Source organism: Notamacropus eugenii, chromosome 6, assembly GCF_028372415.1.
Source record: "Notamacropus eugenii isolate mMacEug1 chromosome 6, mMacEug1.pri_v2, whole genome shotgun sequence".
In the NCBI taxonomy this organism is placed as follows: Eukaryota; Metazoa; Chordata; class Mammalia; order Diprotodontia; family Macropodidae; genus Notamacropus; species Notamacropus eugenii.
Window position 1 is genome coordinate 364,399,869 of NC_092877.1, and position 27,786 is coordinate 364,427,654.

At 43.0% G+C, this 27,786-nt stretch overlaps 1 protein-coding gene across 7 annotated transcripts in view; it reads right to left on the minus strand.

The window, feature by feature from the left end:
• PPM1L (protein phosphatase, Mg2+/Mn2+ dependent 1L) overlaps positions 1-27,786 on the minus strand; it is a 313,084-nt gene that overhangs the window by 63,251 nt on the left and 222,047 nt on the right. For all 7 annotated transcript variants that reach the window (XR_011969136.1, XR_011969135.1, XM_072618579.1 and 4 more), the window contains one exon: positions 25,218-25,392. Coding sequence is in view for 5 of the 7 variants with exons in the window: in XM_072618579.1 (XP_072474680.1) it covers positions 25,218-25,392 (175 nt within the window). In the remaining 2 variants the exon portion in view is untranslated. The remainder of the gene's footprint in view (positions 1-25,217; positions 25,393-27,786) is intronic.

Sequence of the window (27,786 nt, forward strand, 5' to 3'; positions counted from 1 at the left end):
AGACTCCCCTCGTACAACCTTCTCTTGTAGACTCCTGGCCACACCTTCTCCATTGCTCTTTGGGGTGTCTCAAGTTGAAATCTTCAGAGACTGGGGTATTCTATGACTTGATAGCACATGGCATCAACTGCAAAAATACCCCAATATTTGAAATGATCTGTAGTCACATTCCCTATGGTAATATAGGCTGTGGCTCCTACCCAGGCCTGCCCATACTGGACCTTCTAGTTTCTCTTGATATAGTAAGGAGCACATGAGCCCTCTACTGGCTCACCTCTACTTTCTCCACATTTTCTACTCAAACCTGAACATATCTCTTCTCTCAAAACCTCTATTCTTCTGCAGGAAGAGGTTTCCTCCTTCTATTAAAGATGAACCTTGGAGTCCTACTCGAGTCCTCACTCTCACTCACTTCCCATATCCACTCACCTGACAAATCTGATCATCTCTACCTCCATAGCACCTCTTGTCTCTGTCTCTGGGCTCTCAATGTCTTAGGCTAAATTACTTAAAGAGTCTCTTCATCAGTCTTCCTGCCTCCAGGCTTCCTCACTCCAATGCACCCTCCACACAACTGTCAAGGTGCTTTTTTTTAAAATCATGTCTGTCTGTCACCTACTCAACAAATTCTAGTAGCTTCCTATCCATCCAGGGTCAAATATAAAATCTTTCTACCACCTACCATCCCCTCTTTTCCATCTTCTCCTATATGATTCTCCTTCCACAAACATAACAATCTAGTCAAACTGGCTAACTTACCCATCTCTAACCTTTGTGCTGGCTGTCCTCTCAAACCTGGAATGGACCCCCTCCTCACCTCTGTCTTTAACATCCCTCAAAGCTCAACTCAAGCACCATCTTCTAGCTGAAGTCCTGGCCACTAGTGCCTCCCCACCAAATCCACTTGTATCTATTTTGAACATTCACACACACTCACACACACACACATATGTTGTCTCCTCTGGTTAGACTGTAAAATACTGTAGAGTAGGGATGATTTCCTATGTTTGCATTATCTCCAGCATCAAGAACAGTGCTGGCATGCAGTGGGAATGTGTTAAATGTTCATACTTGTTTATTGATTAAGCAGCTCATCTTTTTTGCTCAGATAATTCTGGGATGCCATCCTTTTCTTTACTTCTCCATCCTCATTTCCTGTTTGTGATATCTTGCTGCCTTCTCTCATATCCTATATGCACCTTTCCATGGCCCTCTAGGTAAGCCTCATTTTCACATTTTTAAGAGACCACATGAGTCAGTGAAAATAGATTAGGTACACAAGACACAGCAGTCAACGGCTACAGTGGTTTACTGTTTGATAAACGCCAAACTCTAGCTTGTGGGATAAGAACTCACTATTTGACAAAAACTGCTGGGAAAACTGGGAAAAAGTATGGCAGAAACTGAACAAAGACCAATATCTCCCACGACTTAGATATAAAGGCTGATAGTATAAGCAAACTGGGAGCAAGGAATAGTTTACCTATCAGATTTATGGAGAATGGAAGAATTTATGACCAAACAAAAGATACAGAACATTATGAAATGCAAAACAGATAATTTTGATTTAATTGAACCAAATTGTTTTTACATAATTAAATTGAATTTATATATGTATGTATAAATTTAATAATTTACAATATCAAATTATAAACAATATTAAATTATAAATTAATTAGTTAAAATATAAATAATATTAAATCATAAATTAATAATAAAAATAAACATAATAAATAGATGTATAAATTTACAGAATTAAATTGAAAAGTTTTTATACAAACAAAGCCAATGCAACCAAGATGAGGAGGGAAGCAGAAAACTGGGAAAGAATTTTTACCACCAGTGTCTCTGATAAAGCCCTCACTAGAGAACATATAGAGAACTGAGTCAAATTTATAAGACTACAAGTCATTCCCCAATGATAAATGGTCAAAGGATATGAATAGGCAGTTTTCAGAGGAAGAAATTAAAGATATCTATAGTCATAGGAAAAGATGCTCTAAATCACTATTGGTTAGAGAAATGCAAATCAAAACAACTCTTTGGTACCACATCACACCTGTCAGACTGGATAACATGACAAAACAGGAAAATTATGAATGCTAGAGAAGGTGTAAGAAAATTGGAACATTAATGCATTGTTGGTGGAGTTGTGAATTGATCCAACCATTTTGGAGACCAATTTGGAGCTATGCCCAAATGGCTATAAAAATGTATATCCCCTTTGACCCAGTAATACCTCATCTAGGGCTTTATCCCAAAGAGATCATACAAATGGGAAAAGGACACACATGTACAAAAATATTTGTAGCAGCTCTTCTTGTGGTGACAAAGAAGGGGAAATTGAGGGGATGGTCATCAAGTGGGGAATGGCTGAACAAGTCATGGTACATGAAAGCAATGGAATACTACTGTGCTATAAGAAATTATGGGCAGGTAAACTTCAGAAAGACTTATCTGAACTAAGGCTGAGTAAGGGGAACAAAACCAGGAGAACACTGTACACAGTGACAGCCACATTGTGCGATGACTAACTTTGACATACTTGGCTCTTCTCATCAGTGCAAGGGTCCAAAGCAGCTCCAAAAGGCTCATGATGGAAAATGCTATCTGCATCCCGAGACAGAATCATGGAATCTGCATGCAGACCGAAGGGTACTATCTGCTCTCTCTCCTGTTCGTTTTGTTTCTTCTTTCTCAGGATTCATTCCATTGGTTATAATTCGCATTTACAACAGTACTAATGTGATAATATGTTTAATACGAATGTATATGTTGAGCCTGTATCAGATTGCATGCCATCTTGGGGAGGGGGTTGGTTGGGAGGGGGAGAAAAATTTAAAACACAAAAGCTTGTGGAAGTGAATGTTCTAAACTAAAAATAAATTTTACTTAAATTTTTTTTAGAAGAGAGATCACAATGTTCTGCCTGGCAACTTACAGGTAAAAAAGTATTGTCATATTCAAGATACATTGATTTTTTTTCATGTAAAATGTTTAAATATAATGACATTTAAGGTGCCAGTAGTGGGAGAAAATTCCTTTTCAACCTGAGACTTAGCAATACATAGCTAGCCCAACACCTCCTTATCCTGCCGTCCATTGTCTCCTTCCCTAGATCTCTCCTCCCACATGCCCATCCCCACCCATCCATCAAGCTGATTTTTTCTGCATTTTCACTTGTCAAGGTCACCTTCCCTAAATATGACGGCTGGCTTCTTTGCCACACACAGGACTGGGGGTTCCTGAACACAGACACATGGGAGAATGAAGGTATGCTCTTTTTGCACATACATCATTCTCATGCATCCTCCCCTGCCAAACCTCAAAGGCAAAGGCTAGGGTGAAAATCTTAGGACCTCAGTGTTTAAACTGGCTCCTGTTCCCATTGAACATATTAACCTGAAAAAATACCAGGATGTGATTTGGATTTATGAGCACAATTGCGTCCGTCTGTTATTTGGGAGAATGAGGATATCAAGGCATGCAAATGTGAAGAGTTTCTATTTTCACCCTGACACTGATCAGAATGACTTGTGAAACGGGAGAACGTCACACACACTGAATGTTGATCTCTGTACTAATGTAATGTACTGTCTCATTATAATCATGGAGAAGGCATTTTCTATGTTGTTGAATGCTACCCTATACTATACCAAACACTGTGGTTTAAAGCAAAATAGATTTCCACTCCCTCCTCCTCCCAATCCCTGGTAGATAATTGGCATTCGTGAGTTCTCCTTTTCTGGGTTCAAGAGAATCTGGGCTGCTGTTGCTGCCCGAAGTTTGTTGCCCATATTCCTTGCCTGGATTCCTGACACATCCTCCTGAATCCTAGACCCTCTACCCCCCAATTACCTTGAAGAAGGCTTTTCAGAAAGAATAGAAGGGATGTTTTGAGAAAAAGGCAGTCTATATATAGACTTATTATCTCACCACCGCCTTTGACAAAGATTAATTTGTGGTGTGAGAAGAAAGAGGAGAGATAACAAGTGGAATCAATAGGGTCTTATACAACAATTCAAGACATCCCCAGGGAGAAGGGGGCCTCCTTCCTCCTAGAGGACTGTGAGAGTGAGTGGGGAATGGAAACAGGGTGCGAGGAAACCAGCTTAGGCAGTATTTGATTTTCAATTCAAAAAGTAAATATTCTGAACAGAGGGGTGGAGGGATGGAGGGAGAGATACAGAGACAGAGAGAGAGAGACAGAAAGAACGAGAGAGAGAGAGAGAGACAGAGACAGAGACAGAGAGAGAGAGAGAGAGAGAGAGAGACAGAGACAGAGAGAGAGAGAGAGAGAGAGACAGAAAGAGAGAAAGAGAGAGAGAGAGAGAGAGAGTTGCAGGTAGTGGGAGAGATTTCCATATATAAAGCAGAACAGCAAAAAAGGGGATTATATGTAAAACTGGAAATCTCTCTTATATACAGCTTGCTTTTTTAAGAGGACAGAATAAATTCACCATCTGATGCTCAAAACTGTTTAGCTTGTTGTTTCCTTCTCAATTTTTTTCTGTTCTCTTCTGTTCAGATTTTCCTTTTAAAAAATCTGAACTTAAACACCAAACAATATAGACTTTACATATATATTATGGAACTAGAAAAGATTATCCATGAAACTGTAAGTCTCCATTACGCAGAGTTGGCTTTTCTTTTAAAGGACACAAAAAATCTAACATGTCATTTTCAAAGTTGTCCTGCTGGTCTTGAATTCCTTCTGCTCTTGCTTTTGGGGTGGTTTTTTAGAGGGAGGGCCCTACTCTTATCTCTTCTTCCTTCCTTCTCACCTCCACCATTATTAAACACACACACACATCAAACCTTGCAACAAACATGGATAGTTCAGCAAAACAAATATCCATCGTGACCATGTGCAGACATGTAAGTCTCATTCTGCATCCCTCTGTCCACAGAAGGGCAGCATGCTTCATCATCAGACCTTTGGCATGATGGTCAGTCACTACATCGATCTCAAACTTGTTTATCTTTACAGTATGTTGCTACTGTGTCAATCGTTCCTTGATTCTGTTCATTTTACTTCGCATCAATTCATAAAAGTCTTCCCAGGTCTGAAGTGGCCCCTTTATATTTTTTCACAGTGCACTAACTCTCCATTATATTCATATACCACAATCTGACCAGTATTTCCAAGGTGATGGGTACCCCCCTTTTGTTTCTAGTTCTTTGCTACATGCTAGAGCTGCTGTGAACAATTTTGTACATAATTCCTTCTGGATCTCTTGGTGGGTAGAGACCTAGTAATGGTTCTTTTTGGTCAAAAGGTATGTAGTTTAGCTTCCAATTTCCTTCCAGGATGACTGGACCAATTTGTAATTCCATCAACAATGTCTCAACATGCCTGTCTGCCCACAGCCTCTCCAACAATTTTCTGTTTTTGTCATCTTTGCCAATTTGACAGATGTGAGATAGAACCAGGAGATGCCTCATTTGAATTTTTCTAATAAGTGATGATTTGGAGCATTTTAAATTGAGTTCCTAACAGTTTGGATTTCTTTATCTGCAAACTTCACATTCATATCCTTTTACCAATCGTTAGATTTCTAACATTTTTCTTTGGAGACTTTTTCAGAAGTTGGGCTGAACTATTTTTTAAAGCACAATTTCTATGTAGTTAACCTCTGTAGCTTTATATGTTATAATGTTTCTTTCTGCTCATCCAAAAGGGAAGTCCATCAAAGCCCAACACTTTCCTCGTCATCAGGAAAGATGGGAATCGCAATCACTAATAGCTAACACTCATACAGTGCTTACTAGATGCCAAGTACTGTGCTGTGCACTTTACTAGCATCGTCTCATCTGATGAGGGAGACGATCTTATTATCCCCATTTTACAGATAAGGAAACTGAGGCAAACAGTGGTTAAGTGACTTGCCTGAGTCCCCCAGCTATTAAATGTCTGAGAATAAATTTGAACTTGGGTCTTCCTGAACACTATGTCTTGAGGACCTAGCTGAATCAGTCAATGGTATGAGTGTTGGGGCCCATGTCCTAGAGCAGCTGAAGACCTCCACTAAATCTCTTGACTCATGCCTTAGCCCAATGTAGAAGTGACTATGGGCTGGCCAGCTGTTGCCTCAGCCAGCAGAGCCAAACTCTGGAAGGGTCTTCCACATTGGAAGGGCTTGGGGTGCATAGCCTGGTGACGGGCCAGGCACCTAATCTTCAAGGACCAGCTCAGCTCATCACCAGGTTGGCCTCAGTCAGAGTGAGACATTTTTGGTCAACCCCCTCCCCTCCCCCCCACAGACATCTCCACTGAGAGGCAGAGAGAATCTGTGAACTCTATCAATGGTGGGAGCAGCCAGGCTGGGGAAAGAGAAAAAGAGAGAGATCTTTGAATTATCCTTGTATTTTGCCAGCTGGGTGTCAGAGTGGATACAGGACTGGACTCAGGGCTAGTAAGATCCAAGTGTGAATTCTGCTCTAGACACGGACTACCTGTGTGAATACCTGGGCAGGTCATTTAACCTTCTAGCCTCAGTTTCCTCATCTAGAAAATAAGGATGATAACAAAGACACTTCCCAGGGTGGTTATGAGGATCAAACATAGGGTCCCTTCTTGTATGTAATTCATTGTTAGCAACATGCTATTGGATACTCACTCCCACTGCCCTCTGGGTCATGTGCCATTTTAAATCTTCATAGATTAGATGAACATCATTCAACATCAAGGTCCCTAATTTGAGTGTGCTTGGTGTCCTGAAGTCCCTTGGATCTGGTTGGTGGAAGCAGATCTACTAAAGTACACCAGACACACCAGGAATTCACACACAAGATCCTACAGTTGGTAGGAGTCAAGGGTTAGTTTGGGGTTTTCCTTTTCTCAGGCCAAAGAAACTTCCCCTTTATTGGCTGAAATGAACCCAGGTCATTCTGCCACCATGCACCTTGTGAGAAAAACAAAGACAAATTCCTCTGCCAGGGAAGCAGCTTCCCTTTGTTTCTGCAAATTCTAGGTTTTGGCACCAAGGCCTGCTTGCTTTGCCCTGCTATGGTATGGCGCACAGACACACAGCAGCTCTCTGGCACCATGAGCCATTGCTGGGAACTTAAATAAGGAGCCCACGCTTTAAAAAGTGGTGGGATGTTTTTAAAGAATTGTTTTGTCAGTAAGATGCTATGATTACTGTATTTCCTTTTAAAAATAACAAATAAAAAGGCAAGGCCCATTTATTCTGAAAAACTGGTACACACAGGAAAGGTGCTACAGCTCTGGAGAAGGCCAAATGCTGTTCTGATTTTCAGGAAAGGGGAGACAATGGACTCTGCCAACTCCACACCAGGGACTTGTATCCCCAGGGAAATTCTAGAATGTTTCAGAACAAAAGTCTAGAAATAAAGGGGGGATTCAGTGAGTGTAGATAGCCCTTATGTTGTCAGTGAAGACAGATCATGTTGGATGAACCTTATTTCTCTTCTCAATTGTCACTTAAAGTGGTCAGTCAGAGGACTGGTGCAGATATTATCTGGATTTAGCCAAGTGTTTAATAAAGTCTGTCCATGCTGCAAAAAAGATGGAGAGATGCGAACTAGACATGGGTACAATAAAATGGCTTGTGATTCAGCTAAGTGGATGGACTTTAATGGTGCCGGGCAAACTTGAAAGGAAGTCTCCAGTGTAGTGCCCCTGGGATCTGCTTGACCCTATGCAGATTAAAATTTTCAGTGACTTGAAAAATGGTCTGAGTTGCATCTTCATCAAGTTTCTAGACAACACAAAGCTAGCAGTGATAATTAACACAATGGATGACATGAGAGCATGAAATAATGGGCTAAAATAATGAGATAAAATGCAAATAAGAACTATATGTAATGTCTTCAGTGTGGATTCAGGAAATGAGCTTCACAAACGCAGCAAAGATGTTTGGAATAGAGTTTGTCTGGAAAGGGCTGGACAGTTTTAGAAGACTCCATAACGGGTTATCATGTGATGTGAGCCAAAGTGCTCACACCATACTGGGCGGCATGAACAGTTGCACAGCCTCCAGAAATAAGGAGGTGATGGTTCAGTGGGGCAGATGGTCTGCCCTGCTCATCTGGAGCACTGTGTTCAGTTCTGGGCAGCTAACTGTAGGAAGGACATTGATGAAGTGGAGGGTGGTAGAAAGAAGTGGAGGCAGATGGCTACATTGATGAAGATGGCAGAGTCCTTGCTACATGAGGACAGGCTGAAGGAGCTGGGGATGTGTCACCTGGAGAAGAGAGACTTGGTCTGGGAAAGGGTAGTTTGTCTTCTAAGGCCTGAGGGGCTGTCATGGAAAGGAGGGGCTATATGTGTTTGGTTTGGTGCTATTGGATGGAACCAGGAGTGGTGGGTAGAAGTTGCAGAGAGGGAAATTTAAGTTAGATTTTGAGAAAGGAAACGCAAATAAACAAATCTTCCTAGTGGTGAGAGCAGTGCCAAAGTGATGCCAGCTTCCAGCTTAAGGAAAGGCTAGGTGGGCTGTAGGGTAGATTCTTCTTTGAGTCTGGAGCAGACAAGATGGATCTGGGTGGCTTTCACAACTCCAAAATTTTGTAATCTCATGAGTGTGCACAAGTTTAGAGAAGTCCAAAGGCCTTATACCAAGGCCTATAGACAAAGATGCAGTCGGCCAACTGCAATTCTCTGAGCTCCTGTCTTCTCTCCTGGGGCTGAGGAGTTCCATAAGTTTTATTAACCTCTGGGAAACACTGTGTTTGGTTAAAAAAAAATCTTCCTTGACATCTCATTTGCAGGCTGCTCTAGGAACTGGTTAAGTAATTGTCTGTGCTTCTTAGAGGTGATACGGGAGAGGAACAAGCAATTACTGTCATTTGACTTAATAAGAAGGTCCAAGTTACTGATAGAAAGCCTCACGCCTGAGGAGGGTAAAGAGGTTTCAGATCATGTCTCTGAAATTAAATATCTAGAAACCCTTTTAAAAGTACCTAGATTTGAGTGAGCAGAATTGATTTTGTAAATGGCCTATTGATCACCATGTTTTCATCTTTACTGAAGGGAAAGCATTTGGTATCTCTGTTAACCCGATTATAGATAGACTAATGAGATTTCAGTAAGATCTGCCTTGGTACAATGCTACGCATTTACAAAATATATGGCTAAACAACCCGCCATTAGAAATTGCTATTGGGAGAACAACTGTAAATGACTCAATTGAACTCTGGATCAATTCAAATTATTTTGAGTAAGTGCCAGATTTCTCCTGGGTGTTTTATTAAAAAAAAAAAAAGATCAAATGCCTGAAGTTTGGAAAACCTGCTTCTCAAGCCTTTTCAAAGATGTTCAGTACATGATGGTACAGTAGAAAGAGCGTTTTGGAGCCAGTCAGTCCGTCAGTCAGTCAGCCAATAAGCATTTATTAAGTTACCCATGTAACCTCAGGAGAATCATCTCACTTCTCTGGGCCCTCAGTTTCCTCATTTGTAAAATGAAGAGGCTGGACTGATGGCCTCAGTTCTCTCTAAATTCAATTTCCTATGAGTCTGTGATACAAATAAACTAGAGAACTGCAAATACATGTCTAGGATTGAACTCTCCATACGTAAGCCATTCTTCCTTTTTAAAGTGTATCCTCATAGGCCTCTAGCGGCCACATCTCCCTCCACCTTCTCTTGATTCATTCTGGCTTGTGACCCTTGCCATCACCTAATAGAGGCAGATAGCTTTAGAAGAGGACCTCAGAATCTGCTTAGTTCAAATCACTCATCTTAGAGATGAGGAAACTCCAATACTCTGGTATTGGTACCGTGTGCTTTACAGCTGTGCCATTAGGACCATGGGAGCTTCCCTTCTGACTGGCAGCTGAAACCCTTCTTGGGGTGGTGTTCCCCATAACCCTTCTTGGGGTGGTGTTCCCCATAGACCAAGAGCTCCTCAAGATGTTAGCACAGTACTCTGCATACTATAGGAGCTTAATAAAGGTTTTCCCCCTTTATTCATTCATTTATTTATACATACATCCATAGATCTTCACGCGGCCTCATCCTGATCAAACACACCTGCCTCCATTCATCTTCCTGAAATTGTGAAGCAGTTTTTAAGACTCTTTAGCCACAAAATGGAACTGGGTTTGAAAGGAATCACCAGAAGAAGTAAGTGGAAGACTTCACTAATAAAGGACCAGAAAGATGCTGCTACTTTTACCAGAGAATAATACATGAGGTTACTCTCAGGAAACAAATGATGGGAGATGTTTTTTGAGGTCTCCTGTTTTTAAGAAACCCTACCACTGATCAATAGTCTTGTTTGCTGATGTTCTAGCGCTCAGAGTTCATTTTGAAAAGAAAGGAGAGTGCTAGAAGAAGAGGGAGAGGGCTGCAGCAGAAGGAAGAAAGAATTTAAAAAAGGAAGGAACCCTGTAGGCCATCTTGTTCAAACCCCTCATCTTACAGATCACAAAACTGAGGCCAACAGACCCATCCAAGGTCATGCAGGTAAGAAGTATCAGAGGACAAATTTAAACCAAGGTCCTCTCAAGTCCAGAGAGAGCGTTCCTTCCACACAACTAGAATAAGACCTTTCTGTATCAAATGTTTAACCACAAAAGATGATGATGATGATGATTGATGATGATGATGATGATGATGATGATGATAGCCCCAGGGTCTGCCGCACCAGAGACTGTACAAGGGGAGCATCAACAATCAGAGTTGCTGTTCATCCTTCACTTTTGAAGAGGATCAGTGACATCAGAGGTGATGTTTTCACTTGTGAATGATTGGATTTAAGTGAGGCAGAGCTGTGTAAATTATCAGCCTCACTCTCTTTTCCAGACTCAATGAAGTCCAGTGGCAGGACAGAAGAAAGAGGACTGGTGTTGGCTCAGGATGTAGTGGATGACCTTGGCATCTTCCATGTCTGATCAAGCTCTAAGCACTCCATAGCACCTGCTTTAGCCACTTTCATGGCCACTGGAACAAACTGTTCCCATCCTCCCATTCCGCCAGGAGAAGTCTTCACATGCTTAGGGTACACAACCTCCACTTCACCAGTGGGTTTGAGGCCTGTCAGTTACCTTCAACCTGGTTTAGGCCATCTGCTGAGACAGTTTTCCAGGGGTGTGACTGCTGCACATGCTACAGCTTCTTGGGCCACAGGGGAGAGTAGTCTGGTGAAGTCTCCTCCAGCTCAAAGGCTCTCATTGATCTTTTAAGCTGAGGGAGTGAGCAGGGGCTGCCTGGCTACCCAAAGGGAGGGGATTCTGGCCATGAATAAGACAAGAGTCCTCAGATATGGGACTGAAGAGCCTGAGCAGGATGGGATTAAGCTCACAGGAGTTTACAGAAAGCCAAGGTTAGCCTGATGTTAGTCATTGCTTCTAGAGCCCTGAAATTCCCACCTACAGAGGCCTTTCTAGCTCCCCTGAGAGACAGCCGGGGGGCTCTCCCTCTCAACATTACTTGGTGTGACTTCAGACGTTCAGAATTCACTTATGTGTGGATATGTGGTATCCCCAGGGGGAATGTAAGGTTCCTGAGGGCAGAGGCAATGCTGATGTGTACTCTCAGTGCATAGCACAGTTTCTTGAACATATTCAATCTAATTAGGTGGTAGACAGAAGATGCCTCTGCTACCACGTCCCAGCAGATTTCTGGCCCTGGGAGATCCTTCTGCCCCAGAGCCTCTTCCTCTCACTGACTGGCTCCTCCTGGAAACATTGGTCTTGTTCACTCCTCCATTCTAGGCTCTGCTCAGCTACTGACTTCTGGGCTTCCTGCCTGACTCTAATCTCTCTCCCTCTCCCCTCCCCCACCTTTTCTCTTCCTTCCATGGACTCCAAAGGTCCTTCTCTAACTCAATCCATGCTCTCCCATTCTAGCTGGGTTTGCTCTCATAGTTGGGCAGTTTTCTCTTACATTTCCCTAAACATGGTTTTCTTCAGCTCCATGAGAGGCACAGATACACTCAGAAATAATGCTGGCAGTTGTTCTGCATTACTTAACATTACAAAGTTCTTGGTTGCCCATTCCTCCCAAGATGATGTCAAACCTTTAATCTAAAGGTATGAGGAGCTGTTCAGAAATAAAGGGGGGGAAGGTAGAGATTTGTTCATAGGAATACCACCACACTGGAAGAGATGAACAGTGACAAGTGACAACAGTGGCACAGATTTAGAGCTAGAAAGGACCTCAGAGGCTGAGCAGAAGCCCGTCTCATAGTTATTCTCTTATTATTCAACTTTCCTTTACATTCAGTTCTTTGCTCCACCCCTACAATTTACAGATGAAGAAACAGAGGCTTTGTTCAAGATCACATGCACTATGCTTATTGACCTAAAGGGTAAGTGGAAGGCCTGGGGTCCTTTGACTCAAACCCAACATCGTTCCTCCTTCACTGTATTTTGTCACCTTCTGGTTGGCACTGGCCTGGCCAGACCCACAGCAACTGGACCCTCAGCGGATACGATCATTACACTAAGTACAATATGGCCTTAGCCAGCACGTTTGTAACCAGCTTCTCCCAGCTCAGCCCAGGTGCCTCCTCTTGTGGGTCCAGCGTTGAAGTGACCTCTAAAGTCATCTAGCCTTCCCACTCAAGCCCAGAAAGTTAAAGCAACTTCCTTAGGAATTAAAATAAGGGTTATTCCAGCAAGGTGCCATTGTCTTCAGAAAAAACCCAATCTTGGTCAATAAAAGCCAGGGAAGCACATTTATGACTGAGATTTCAGGACCCAATGCCGGGGAACAGGGGACAGAACCTAGAAAGTACCCTAAAAACCTCTAGATACAAAACATACAGAGGATGAGATTGGATTCAACAAGACTTCAAAACACACTTTAAAAAATTAGCCCCATGGCAGCTAGTGAGGGATTTCTGGATTTAAAAGGGATTTGACTACATCTGTCCCATTCGACCTCATTCACTTTCTAAAGCTTTTATAGTGAGGCTTAAACGTGGCTCACATCTTCTCCACATGGAGCTATTTTTAGACAAGTGCATCTTCTGCAGCTCTGGAATGCTGATTTCCCATAGAGCATGGCTGGCAAGGAGGCACAGGCAGCCCAGAGGACTTGGTAGAGTCAGGGGCATCCAGCTTTCACAGGGCCAGGGGAAGAAAGGCAAAATTACCATGCTCAACTGTCTACACACTGGAATGACCCTATAATGTCCTCAGGAGCACTTGTAAGGAGGTTGTCCTAGGGACCGGCGAGTATCCTGGCTAGACAGAGGAGCCTCGTCTGCCTCCGAGCTACAGGCAGCTACGGAGAGCAATGAACTCTGAATCCCATGTTGGTGGATCCTGGGTAAATCACTTCACTGCTGCCTGCCTTTGTTCCCTCATCTGTAAAATGTAGAAAACAACAGCACCTATCCTGCAGGGTTCAAATATGATTACAAAAGTAAAACATAACTATAAGCTAGCCAGAATTATTATAAACCACATGGGATGAAATGACTTGATCTTGACTTTCTCTTCAGGCCTGAGAGACTGCCTGCCAGTCATGTCCTGAGATGCTGGAAGCAGGTAGGTCACAATAGGTTATGTGTCACTCCCCAACTCAATGAACTTCACTGGCTCCCTATTACCTCTGGGGTCAAACCTGACCACAGCCTACCTGGAAGCCTCATTTTACATGACTTACCTTCCTGCTTTCGGGTCACGTCAATAAGCATACTTCAACAGACAAGGAGTCAGGGGGCCTAGGTTCGAATTTCAGTGTTGCACTTACTTCCTGAGTGACCATGGGTATAGGGAGAAACTGAGGCTGACACAGTCACAGAGAGGTCACAGAGCTCTGAGATATTTGAGGCAGAAGTAGAACTTGGGGCTTCCTGACTCCAGGCCCTGTTCTAGCCCCGGGGCTACCGAGAACCACCAAGGAAAGAGATGCTTTGCCTCTGGAGTTCTGGTCCCTCTGCTTATAAAATGATAGACATTTGAGGTCTCTTCCAGCTTCAAGTCCATGATCCTCTGATCCCAAGGCTGGCCAGTAGTCTCTGACTTTAGTACTTTAGGGTCTGGGTCCTGCCTCATCACCTGCTTCCCCAGAAGCTGCATTCTGTTTCTGAACCTCAGCATCCTTGTAATTAGGCCCCTGGCCCTCCCCTAGGCCCTTTGCCCCACCCTAGCCTTGCCCCCAAATCTCCAGGAACCTCTGACTCAAATCAGCATTTATTCAACACCTACAGTGTGCCAGGAACTGCCTAAGCACAGGAGAAAACTTTTCCCCACCCCACCTGACCAGCCATTCAGTTTGGGACCATTTTCTCATGTAGTAACCTCTAGAGGAAACAAACCTGACCTTGTTTTCATGGTCTCCCCTGCCCCACCCCTCCATCTGGTGGCCCTGACTAACTCTCCCTCCAGCCTCACGTTTCCCCAGGGCTGGGTCTATTCCAGTTAGAATACATAATAAGTCTGACCCATTTATGACAAACAGGCAGATTGAGCCAGGAGGGGTAATGACCATAGCAGTGAGACTGGAGACTCAAAAATCATCCAATCCATGGAGTCTTTTATTTTATAAATGGGAAAACCAAGGCCTAAAGAAGTGTACTGGCTTACCAGTCAACACCTAGCATTTAGGCAGCAAAGCCAGGACTGGATCTCAGCTTGTCCAACTCTAGATCCAGCTCTTTTTCTAATATGCTAAAGGCAGAAACAGAGGAGACACTGCGGGAGGGGGGAGGGGGGCCCAGGAAGGGGGGCAGCAAAGGGAGCTAGATGAGGCTGCTGAGACTTGAAAGTGCCCCCTCCTCTGCCCATCTGCTTGCCTTGCCCACCGGGACTTGGAAACCTTGCTTAATATTTCCATTTTCAACCAAACAAGAGATAGAGGGCATTACAGGATGTCAAATATACAACTTTTACTATATTAAAGTTAAAAAGTCTTTGCAGAAACAAAATCAATGCAGCCAAGATTAGAAATAAAGCAGAAAACTGAGGCAAACATTTTTATAGCAAATTTCTCCAACAAAGGTCTCATTTCTCAAGTATATAGAGGAAAGAGTCAAATTTATAAAAGTACAAGTCATTCCCCAATGGTCAGAGGATATGAACAGGCAGTTTTCAGACAAAGTAATTAAAGTTATCTAGAGTCATGTAAAAAAATGCCCTAAATCACCATTGATGACTGAAATGCAAATTAAAGCAACTCTGAGCTACCACCTCACACCTAATTAGACTGGCTAATATGACAGAAAAGGGAAATGATAAATGTTGGAGAGGATGTGGAAAAATTGGGCCACTGGTGTACTACTGGTGCAACTGATCCAACCATTCTGAAGAGCAATTTGGAACTATGCCCAAAGGGCTATAAAACTGCATATCCCTTGACCCAGCAATACCACTACTAGATCTATATTCCAAAGAGATTTTAAAAGGGAGAGAGGACTTATTATGTACAAAAAAATCATAGAGCCTCTTTTTGTGGTGGCAAAGAATGGGGAAATTGAAACAAGTTGCGGTATATGATTGTGATGGAATATTACTGTCTTATAAGTGATACAAAGGATGCTTTTAGGAAAAACCTGGAAAACCTGGAAAGACTAACATCAGTGACATGAACTGATGCAAAGTGAAATGAGAACCTGGAGAAGATTTTACACTGTAACAGCAGTATTGTAAGGATGACCAGCTGTGAACAATGTAGTTGTTCTCAGCAGGACAATGATCCAAGACAATTCCAAAGGACTCAGGATGAAAAATTCCATCCATTTCCAGTGAAAGAACTGTTAAGATTGTCTGAGAGCAGATCGAGACATCCTTTTTTAACTTCATTTTTCTTGGTGTTTTTATTGGGGGGAGGGTGACTGAGTTTTCTTTCACTGCATGACTAATATGGAAATACGTTTTACGTGACTGCACATGGATAACCTATAAATTGTTTGCCTTCTCAATGAGAGGGGATAGAGGAAGGCAGAGAATTCAGAACTCAAAATTTAAAAATTAATGCTAAAAACTGTTTTTACATGAATTGTAAATTTTTTTTAATTTCCATTTTCATTAATGAATAAAGGCGTACAATGTGATGATTTATCCCAGGGTTTGAAATGGGAGGCATGTAAAAGTGGAGAGCCTCTCAGAGTACTGGCAATAAACTGGAGACCTGTTTTATTTTGGGAAGGATGTGTTATTTCAAACATAAACCCTCTCAAGGGAATGAGAGGAGGCCAGATGGAGGAAAAGAAGCAGGCCCTTTATCCTTAAGGGATGCCTACCCATGGAACTAGCTAGGCAAGAACGGAATGGAGCCAAAAGCCATAAAAGAAGCCTAGGAACACAGGACCAGCAAAGGCCATAGGAGTCGGAGGATGAACTCAGTATCTTTGCCAAGACAACCCCCAATGGGGTCACAGAAGCCAGACACAACTGAAGAATAATTGCCCCACCACTGAATGTTACCAAGACAAGAGAGGAATCTTCTCCTTCTCCCTACACCAGAGCTTGGACTGAGCTGGGACAGGTTATGCAAACTCCCTACCTATGATATTTTCATGAAGGCAAATGACAAGAGAAGGAGAATAACCAGGACTGGTGTTTGAGTGACAAGGGGTGAAGTGAAGCCAGGAGCATCATGGGAGTGGAGAGAGAAGAGGGCTTTGATGAATGATTAAGGCTTCCAGGTCCCCAGAGGGTGGAAGTGGAATCAGAGCTATGTTTACACAGCAAGCTGGCAAACCCAAGTTACTGCCTAGCTTGGCATTTGCAAAGGCCTTCTCTAATCCTCAAAACACTGAAAAACAGCAAAATCTCCAACCTAAAAACAATCAAGAAAACAAAAGGAAAGTAAGCCTCACCCCAGAGGAGGAAAAACCCAATCCCTCCAGAGCTTCCAGACATAATACAGGACTCTCCCCACCTGGGACTGGTTGGGAGTCATCCTTTCTCTTCAGGTAAATGTCAAACTGTCTTAAGAGCAAATTCCTGTGGGTCCCTGTAATACATAGGACAACTGAAACGTCTCCAGGGGTCTCTGAAACCAAAAAGGTGATCCAATGGTGGTTCACACTCACTTCTCACTAGGATAAGCAGGCTAGCCTAAAACAAACTCGGAAAGCTCCCAAAGATTCGTGGGCCTCCCTCCAAAAAGAGATTAAGTGTTCTTGGCCAAGAGGCAAAGCTTATTTCAGTTGTCCATAGGGGTCTTAGATAAACCACTGACCCATGTCACTATAAGTCAAAGAACTTAGATCTGCTTTAAAAAAAAAAAAGACCATAGATGGCCCATGCTACATCTTAATTAAATGCTTTGGCTACGACATGGTTAGGTAACAGTGGATGTTGTACTGGCTGTAGGCTGATGGCCATAAAAGCCACATGGAGTCTGTTAGCCCCAAGGTCCAGAGAGGAGACCTCCCAATTCCAAGGGCCCAGCTATTACATTGGCATAGGAAAGCAGCATGTATTTCAAAACGACATTTTTTGAAACGTGGCACTCTTTATAAAATTCTGAACTGATTCCCTAAAACTTCTGATGTCCCACCTCCAAACTTTTATACAATCCATTGTCAGGGCTTCCTAGATTTCTCTGCTTCTGTATTTACTCCTAAACTCACCTTTTATAAAAGTGTAGATTAATTTACTTTGACTTTGGCCCACTGTAGATTTGGTGTAACAGAAGTCCTAGATTTGGAGCCTAGGATCAGGGTTCAGATAGTAGCCCTGCTAATCCTTACAAAACTTCAACAAGTCACTTTGGTGGCCTGGGTCTTAGCTGTCTCTTCTATAAAACTAAGAAGACTGGGCTATACTCTCTAGAGGCCCTAAGATCCAAGGTGATGTTCTGTTGGGCCCTCATGTTGAGCATAAGAAAAAGAGGAAGGGAAAACAAAGGCACTCCTTACTTCCCCAAAGAGTTCTTGGTTCTCTATCTCATAAATCGGATTTCACGTAAATTCCTTTGGAAACTCCCTGCAACAAGGCATATCAAAATGCTATATAGACCTTACAAACTTCCCAAGCTGACAGACAGCATGTACAGCCTAACTCAGGCCCCTGGCTAAGCAGTAAATGTGGGGCTCCCTTGCCTGGAACATGGTTTTTCTGTTGCTTCCCAGAATGGTTTCCTTGAAGAGTCATCTCTAGGACTGCCTCCTGTGTGACTCCTTTAGAGATTTCCAAAACTGCTAGTGTCTACCCTTCCCACCTAATTCCCCTGCAGCCAATTTGTACATACCTTTGTAAGTATCCATATGTCCACCCCTTGCCTCCCTCAAGGACAGTCCTTGAGGACTGCTTCCCTTTCATATCAGGATCCCAAGCGCCCAGGACAGTGCCCAGCAGTTAATGAAATGTTTGCTGAACTGACAGACTGATCAACAACGAGCCAGGGAGACGGTACCCACAGGCATGGAGGTGGGGTGCTGGGGAGCTTTCAGGGATCTGGCTCATTGCTGAGGCAGGAGGGAGAAGAGCTCTAAATCCTGCTCACGACAGTCAGCCTCTCCCCCTCAGGCTTCTCAGGTGACAAACTGCCTCAGTAACTTCTGCATGATTGTTTGAAGTTCCCTCAGATTTATAGCAAAGCTCTGGACGGCACACGCAGTGAAAATTCTCCATCAACCCTGTCTGAGCACGTGTCCTTCAGATAAGGACTCACGGATGACACGGTGAATTTTCAAAGGAAATGATCTCACACGCCAAAAGGAGTCACACAAATGTTGTCTTTTGGAGGGCAATCAACCAGATGGAATTTCCAAGGGCTACTCACTCCCCAAGGTTAATCTGAATGCTACCTCAGTAGGCCATGAAACCACCCAGATGCAGCTTGTTCCAGACTATCGGGTCCTAGGTCTATTTGCTTTCTACCCAGAAGAATGTCCCATTGTGACCCACATCTAGTTACATGCCATGGGGAGGTATCAGCAGTGATTTGGCTCAAGCGCATCTATTTTTTCAAACTACAGATCTCATTTGAACTCAGATCTTATTCAAAGGAATGGCAAGCATTGGGGAATCATAGAATTTTTCTGCACCATGGGACAAAGAGATGGAAGCGATTCCCCTGACCTGTCCCTGGGCAGCTAAAGGGAGGGGTGAACATCTGCCATCACGGTTTTTCTTTAAGTGGAGACATCTTGTTCCATCTGAGTAATCAAATGCTGTTTCAGGAAGCAGGTAGCAACATTTACTTCCTTTGTGGAAAACAACGGCATCTTGATGAGATGGAGACCCCTGTCATCTCCCACTTACTTGTATGGTTTAATTGCAGGGCTGCCACCTCCTAATGAGGGAGCTAAGCATCAGCTCTTGATTTCCAGCATGCTACTGTACACATTTTTATTTCAAACCTTATCTTTGTTCACAAGAAAAAAATATGCCAGTGTGATTCTCTTTTAAGGGAAAGAATTCTTTTCCCCATGTGGATGGTCAGGCCCAAGTCTTTTGAATGGGCACGATGTTCTGGAATTAGATGAAACCTGTGCAGTGTCAGGAGGAAAAGAGAATCCCTTTTCAACTGGACTCTACCCGGCCTTCTCCTCCACTACGGAGAACTCCCTGTCTTATGTCTTCAGTGGGAGGTGGTAGTCACAGTCTCACTGAACAAAGACCGTGGACTGAGGAATGACTGTCCTACAAGAATGGGGGCGTCTCCTCTCAGTTAAGAGTCCCGACTTCACGTCTTGGTGATGCGGTTTGGGGCCTGCCATATTCACTGCTCAGCAATTTTTTTCTCAAAAACATTTCTGGTGTAGTCTGCAGAAAGCCTCTGAGTATTCACTCGTCTTCGACCTCTCTTCTTTCTGATCCATGTCATTGATCCATCCAAATATTTATTTATGCCTTTTTTTTTTTTTTACTGATGTTACTATCAAAGTATATATTAGTCTTTAGTCTTTACATAATTTCCAGATGTCTTCATGGTAGTGAATAAGTAGCTATTATTTTCATGGTGGTCCAGTGTTTAGCACAGCGCTTGGCACCTAGTAGGTGCTTAGTAAGTGTTTAATGACTGACTCACTGGTCTTTTTGCAAATACACTTATTAGCTGCGTGACCCTGTGCATTTGCCCTCCCTCCTTCAGTTGCTCAGAAACAACCAAGCTTAGCACCTAGTTAGCAAACACTCAAATATCCTAGGAGACTTCCAGATGGTTTGCCTCTTCCCTCTAAGGGACTCTCCCAGGCTCACTCAGCTCTTCCCCAGCCATGGACTACTCCTTCACACTGCATGCCCCTCCAGTCCCCACCTCCCTGCACAACACCAAGCTCTGCATTAGTGATCTCATGGCATCTCACAGTTCTGTGTCCTCAAGGGTCCTGAAGTGTTCCCTTCCCCATGCTCACTTGACCTTAAAATCTCGACTTGAAAGCACCTTTCTTGTGGCCTCCTTAGCAGCCAAAAATGCTAGATCTACCCTTTGTTGTCTGGTCCAGTCCAGGCAAACCTCCAGCATAAGGGCATGTGTGGTAAAGAGAAGAGAATTAAAGGAAAAAAGAGATAAGGGCTAAACCCCTAAGTCATTGGAGATTTAAGAGAATGCCAAAGCCTGGTAACAAAAATCCAAGTCTTCTTGACATATTTCCCTCTTCTCCCCATCTTGACTCTCCTTGTCAGATCCCCCAGATCTTGCCTGAAAATCAACTGGCAAGAGCAGCTTGTGATAGCTGGGAGTGGGGGACAGAGCTTGAAGACACACCTCGGTATTGATGGACAGCTCTGCTCCCTTCAGACACAGCGGGGAAATGCAAGTGATTGGTTTGAACGAAGACTCTCCTGCAAAGAGCCTTTTATTGCATGTTTTATGTTGCCTAAAAAACTGAAGATCCTAAATAATTCCCAAGACCTTTCCCAGGCTCAGTTTCTGAAAGCTTGGTCATTTTTTTTTTCCTTCTTGATGGCAAATCAGCTTCTTTCTGGAGCCTCGAGCTACAAGGCCTCTAATAGCACAATTAAGGTGGCTTTTAAGAACCATCAAAAAAGCTCAAAAGCAGAGAATCCTCTTGTTAACACTTTCTGAATTGCTGAGGGCAATAGTTTTTCCCTTTTAAATGTTCTTTAAGTGTGTTTCTTGGGATCTTAACTGCGTGCAGCAGTATCTTAGAGATCTTCAACATCTAGAGTTGGGTGGGAGAATCATAATGTGATTTCGAACCTGAAAAAAGACTCCTGCATGCCTTTCCCTCTTTCCTCCTTCTGTCCTTCCTTTCCTCCCTTCATTTATTCTTCCTTCTTTCCTTTCCTCTTCCCTCCCTCTTCCTTCCTTCCTCTTCCCCTCCCTTACTTCCATCCTTCCTCTCCTCCCTCCTTCCTTTTCTTTCTTCTTTCTTCCCTTCCTTCCTTCTTCCCCCTTTTCCTTCCTTCCCTCTTCTAGCAAGACCTGTGAGTAGAATCAGATTCTTCTCAAAAGGATAACTGAGTGCTCTGGCCTCCCCACTCTGCTGACGCCTCTACCATGTGGGCCCTTCTCTTTGGGGAGTCCCTACCTGGACCATGCTCACTTTATTCCTCACTCTTTGGACTTTTCCGCCTCCTCCCCAGAAGTTGCCCTCCCCTTCCACCTCCCTTTGAAGTTCTGTCTTTCCTTAAAATGTAAGTTTCTTGAGTAGGAACTGTCTTTTTCACTTGTATTTGTCCCCTTGGTGCTTAGTACAATTCCTGGTTCCAAGTGATTACTTAGCAAATGCATCGGTTTAGCTCAGTTATTATTCATATATACTTTACCATTAACTCTGAGCATTGGCCAGATTGCTATGGGATGCCTTGAGGGGTAAATTCTCCTTTCCAGGAGGTCCTCAAGTCAAGGCCAGCTGGCCCCTTGTCAGGTATGTTTGAGGAGGGGTTCTTATGCAGGTGTGGGTGTGGAGGACCCTTCCTGCTCAGAGAGGTGGCCATCCCCTTATCCCCTTTGTCTAAACCTGGGGAGGTGGATGCTATTATAATAATGGTTCTCTACCCAAATAAATAGGAAAATTTTCTCTCTGGGACAATGACACTCCCCAAGATCTAATGAAGCTCTCCCTTATGGAGGACATTCATAGGTCTCTTGCTTAGTATGTATGTGTCTGTATCTGTGTGGATGCATGCATACCTGCATGTATGTATGCATACATATGAATGCAGGTATATGTCTAAATATGTCTGTGTACACGCATGTGACTTCTTTGGAGAGGTCTCTACTCTAAGCCCTTTTATATGGAGGCAAGTTTCTGCCACAGTTTGAAACAGATCAGCACCCATCCATCTAAATGGTCCCTAGAGCACAGACTTGAGTTTTGTTGAGCACTGGGATACATGAATGTGGGAATTTCCCAAACTAAAAATGGATTCACAAAAGACAGACAGCTTAGAAAAGCCTTTTTCTCTCAAAACATAGCATGACTCACAGTCTTTCAGAAACAACCCACAGCACCAAGAAATGTAAGACTGAATCTATCTGCATAGAGATGCAAGCCAGATCCAGGAGTTTCCTTCTCTTGTTATGTATCCCCTTCTGAGCAGACTGTAATTTCCTTGAGGAAAGGAACGGCTTTGGTTTTGCCCGACTGGTTCCCTAGTCCTTGGCAGGCCTGGGGGCTACAGTGGATGGTTATTGAAGTGAATTGAATTGATGCAATACAGGGAAAGGGCATTTGGGCTTGGAGCAAGCATTCCTGGGGTCAAGATCAGGCTTTGATGCTGCTATAATAACAATGAATAATAGTAGCTAGTATTTATATGGCACTCACTATAAGGTTTACAAAGTGCTTTACACATATCCCATCTGATAGGTGCAAATATAATCCCCATTTTACAGATGAGGAAATTGAGGCAGAGAGAGGTACAGGGTCACACAGATAGTCTGAGGCAGAATTCAAACTCAGTTCTTGCAAATTCAGAAATCCCTTGCATTCTCCACTGCATCACTTAGTAGCTGTATACACCTTTCTGTGTCTTCTTTGTTTTCATTTATAAAATGAGAGATTGCAGCCTTCCCTCTCTCAAATCCAAGTCAACAGTCATGTCATCATTCCCTGATGTCACAGTCTTCTTTGAAAACAAAGGACAAACACAAAATGAGAGACTGGTCTGGACTACAGGATTACTGAAGTTCTTTTCCAGGTAGTCTGCTAGTGAGGTCTTATGCGCTAAACTTGCGTTCAAATCCTGCCTCAGACACTTGTTAGCAAGTCCCTTAATGGCTCAAGCCTCAGTTTCCTCAGCTGTACAATGAGGCTAAAAATAGCACCTAACTCCCAGGGTTGTTGTGAAGATCAAATTATATGTGTATATATATGTGTGTGTGTGTATGTGTGTGTGTATGTATATATATGCATGCAAAGCTCTCTTCAAACCTTGAAGGGTTATATAAATGTTAGTTATTGTTACTATCATTCCAATTTTAGCATCCTAAGACTCTGCACAAGGGAGGTGTATGTGTAGACATACGTATCCACATTGACACAAGATCAGGTGGGGGAGGAGAGAGAGAGAATGATGGAAAACTGAGCATTTGCAGTCTTGTATTCTGTGCCAGTACTTTAAACAATTCCTCAGGAACTGTTTCTCACTTGTTGGTTTCTGGTGATTGGCTTAAGAGAGCCACAGATGGTGGAGATATCCATTACGTCATTCAGGAAGATTTCTCAGAGAACTAGCATTAATGATGGATTAGCCTCCCTCAAGACTGGGATACTTTCCAGTCAGTCACTTCCTAAAATTTAGAGGGCTGTTTCAGGAGGATGAGACAGTAAAATGGAAAGTGTGCACGGTACTAACGCAGCATGAAGCATCTGAATCATATGCATATCACAGGCTTCAAAGTCCAATGGTATTCCCACTGGTTACTGGAAATACTTGATCTCTAGAGGGTCCCTCTCTCTCACAACTGGATCCAGATATACCATGTGCTATTAGGAAAAATTATTCCTGGCTAGGTAACAGATCTCTCTAATTTCTTTCTTTCTTCTTTTCTATTTATTGAAAAGATTCAATGAGCATGGAGCAGGGTTTATTAATAAGAAGATCTAATGAAACATTGAAAATTCTTGGGTGAGCTCCCTCCAAAATATTCTCCTGCCTTAGATGGTTCTTATGAGCCTCAAACAAAAGAGCGTAAGTAAATGACTGAATGTGACAATTATTATTAGCTGTAGAAGAAACAAGTTTTAAGCCCAAGCCCGAGGAATATGGCGTACATGCAATGGTGGTGAGAAAGGCAAAGATGGTGTTCCAGGTGGGAGTTATCTCAATCAATCAATATTTATTAAGCACCTACTATGTGCCAGGAACTGTACTAAGCACTTAGGACACAAAAAGACAGTCCCTGCCCTCAAGGAGTTCACTATCTAATGGGAGGGGAGGCAGGATGGAAGTGGAGATAGATAGATAGATAGATAGATAGATAGATAGATAGATAGATAGATAGATAGATAGATAGACAGACAGACAGACAGACAGACAGATAGAGACAGACAGATGGACAGATAGATAGAAGGACAGATAGATGGATGGATAGATGGATAGGTGGACAGATAGATATAGATATATACATACATATATATTATGATACAAATTGTATGTTAACATATCATAACAAATGCTAAATTACTTAAGCTTCACAATTATTTAATCCGCACTGTGTAGATTTAGAAACCAAAAACTGCTGGGGCCCAGGGCCTTGACAGCCACATGGCGGGTGAGGGGCATGACTGGGGCCGCCATCTTCTTCTGGTCTCGCTCTTCAGCTGCCCTGCCTAGAACTAAGCATCTGGCTTTCTGAAGCTTTCTCCAAACTGAGGAAGGCCTGAACCCCAAATAATCCTCATGGTAGGTAGAAAGGAAGGAAGAAACATGTATTGAGAGCTTACTATGTCAGGCACATAGTAAGGAAAAGGTTTGTCAAATTCTTCTACCTTCATTAGATATTCTATCTCCCACAGAACTTAAGTACATTGAGGGCAGGGTCTACTTTTAGTTTTGTCTCTGTACCCTAGAAGAGAACGCTGTGCCTTGCACACAGGAGGTACTTAATAAATGCCTGCTGAGTGAATGAGTAAATGATTTCTCTAAGTTTTCAAGGAAGAAAAGCAAACTAGAGAAGAGACATTTAAGAGAAGATCAACAGAAACATATAATAGATAAAAGAACAGAAAATCCTTTAAGTGACTTGGTATTTAACCACCTGTTTTGGGCATCGACAGACAAGTCTTAACATTTCACGTTCTCACGCATACTTTATAGCTTGAATGCCTGTCTGCCATGCATCTCCTCCCTTTCTAAAATGCACAGATTTTGGCAACAGCCTCGACACATTCTTCCAGCCTCAGCAAAGAAGGAAGTTGCCAGCCATACCTGCTTCGTCATAAGAGACGGTCAGCTTTTCCAGCATCTCTCGGTCGATGGACAGAATCTGCTGCTCCAGGATGGCCTGGTAGGAGAGCACGCTGTTCTCTTTGTCCTTTTCATAGTCCTGAAGGTGCTGTTTCAGGACTTCGGGCAGGCGGGATTTCACATATTCAGCGGCTGACTGTCATAAAACAAGAGGAAAAAAATCCCAAACCAGATTAGTTCATATATTCAACCTGAAACTTTATTTACTGATCAGAGTTCTGAGCTCCAGGTGCAGCTTAAAATCCAGAACCTGAAAACCAGAAGGCGATACACAGAGCAAGAGATACGCAAAAATCAGTCACTGACTGACGAACTGATAGGGCAAGAGAGAAGTACAGCTTCTCTAAAAAAAATAATGCAACAACCCTCAGGTTAGGCAGCTAGGCTGCCATTTTTATACACTGTGTTCTGGCCCCCAGCTCCAAACTCCAGGAAGCACAAAGGACACATTTTGAAAACAGACAGTGAATATTCAAGAGGTCATCAGTCTCCCTCTTCCAAAAGATCTCTGTCCCAAGTTCTTTGTTACTGCTACGTGGGGATGTCAGGAGAAATAGAAAGAGGCCTCTAGCATGTTGGTTGGACCCCTAATTGTGAGCTTAAGGAAAACATGGACAAGGATGAAGGTGTGCTTGGGGCTGTATGGATTGGGGTCCAAGGGTCACATCAACAGTATCACTGGAAATCTCTCCTGTTAGTTCTGTTACATTCCTTACCCTACTGTGGGTCTCCTACCTTCTCTTTTCCTTTTGGCCTCCTCATTCTCTCCCTACTCCCTAAATTAAGAGCTCAGTCCTTGAATCCCTGCCCATCTCACTCCTTGCCTTCCTGGAGAGAATTTATCAATGTACAGGTCACAATTATCACAATTTCATAGATGACCCTGAACTTGTCCCCAAACTCCCAACCGCAGCAGGTATTTTTATTTACATATCCCTTTATGACCTAAATTTAAAAGTAAATTCTTCTTGGCTTCCTTCCCCACTCTGAAATCCAGTGCTAAAGAGCCAAGACATAAACCAGACAGTCTCTATCTTGAAGATCCTCACGTTCAACTGGATTCTGCTCTAGTGAGGAAGGCACAAAGGGAGTCCACAGTGCCTGGCATAAACTGGGTGTTTAATAAATGATGGTTGAACTGAATTATTTTCTCCACTGGGCAATCAACTGTAAATCAACTGCCACTGGAAGGACAATTATTAGCAACGTGAGTCTATATTTTTAAAATGTGCTGTCATCCCCATATCTGACAATGGTAAAAGTAATTCACCCCAAAGCACAAGGCTCAACATTCTGGAGTCTTCCTTTCCCATGTCTTCCATGTCCAATGAGTCACCAGATCTTCTCAGGTTCCTCCTTTTGTACTGCATCGCCCATCTGTCCCCTCCCAAAATAGATATAGAAATCTCTATTGCTACAACTCCCTATATCTAATCCCTGGATGACTGCAATAACTTCCTAACCATCCTCCCAGTCTCCACTCTCCCTTAGACCCTATTGCCAAATTAGCCTTCTATTCAGCCATGGCTCTGAAGGATGGAGGGTGGCATTAAAGCTATCCAAGAGGATCTGGAGAGAGGAGACAGGTCCTTGTGGGAAGGAACCTTGTCATTTTTATTATTGTGTTCCCAGCTGCTCACAGAGAGTATTACACACAGTAGGCACCTGTAATCGCTGAACTGAATGGAAAGGAAGACTCTTAATTGTATGTGTATGGTGCTGCCCATTTGGGGTACAGCACGGGGTCCAGTGGTACCTGCGATGAGGACACTCCTGTAGCTTTTCTGATTTAGATTTGTTTGCTTCTCACAAAGGGGCTCCATGCTGTTGGAGGGCTGTAATGCAGTGGAATTCCACGTACTTTATCCTGTTCCCTTGTGTAACATCCCTACACGCTTTTAGATAGCTACCTGGTTCTTTCCCATTGGTACCTCCTCACTGGGATGGGGGAGAGGGGCGTGGGGGAAATGGGAAACAAGAGAGGACCCAGTCCAACTCTCAAGGTCTTTAAGTCTGTTTCTTTGGCATCTTCCTAACTACCTCTTTGCAACTCAGAATGAAAAAATAAAATAAGGCCACTGGAGCCCCTGCCCACCAAGAAAAGAATAAAGGGGACTGTTTCAGTCTGGGGAGTAGCCAGATGCTAGCACCTAACATATTTAGATTATATTTAGATTCTGTAAGTCAATTGTTGATTAAATTACAACCTGAAAATCTCACTGAAACTGTGTTCAATTTGCATGCAAGCCAGTCAGTACAGAACGAATGAAATTATTCCATAAAATGTAAATGAGCTCACCACATAAGCACAACACATTTAATTCTAGCATTTAATAATGATTTCCTTCTGACACCAGGAGCCTGAGAGGCGTATCAGAGAAGAACTGTTTTTAACTCACAATATCTAGTTGTGTTGAATACAACATTCAGCCTTAGTTTTTCCTTGGAAATGACTTAGATGTCCAGGAAATAGATCCCCAACATTTTTTAAAAGAATCAATGGACTGAATACCAGTGAATCCATACAATG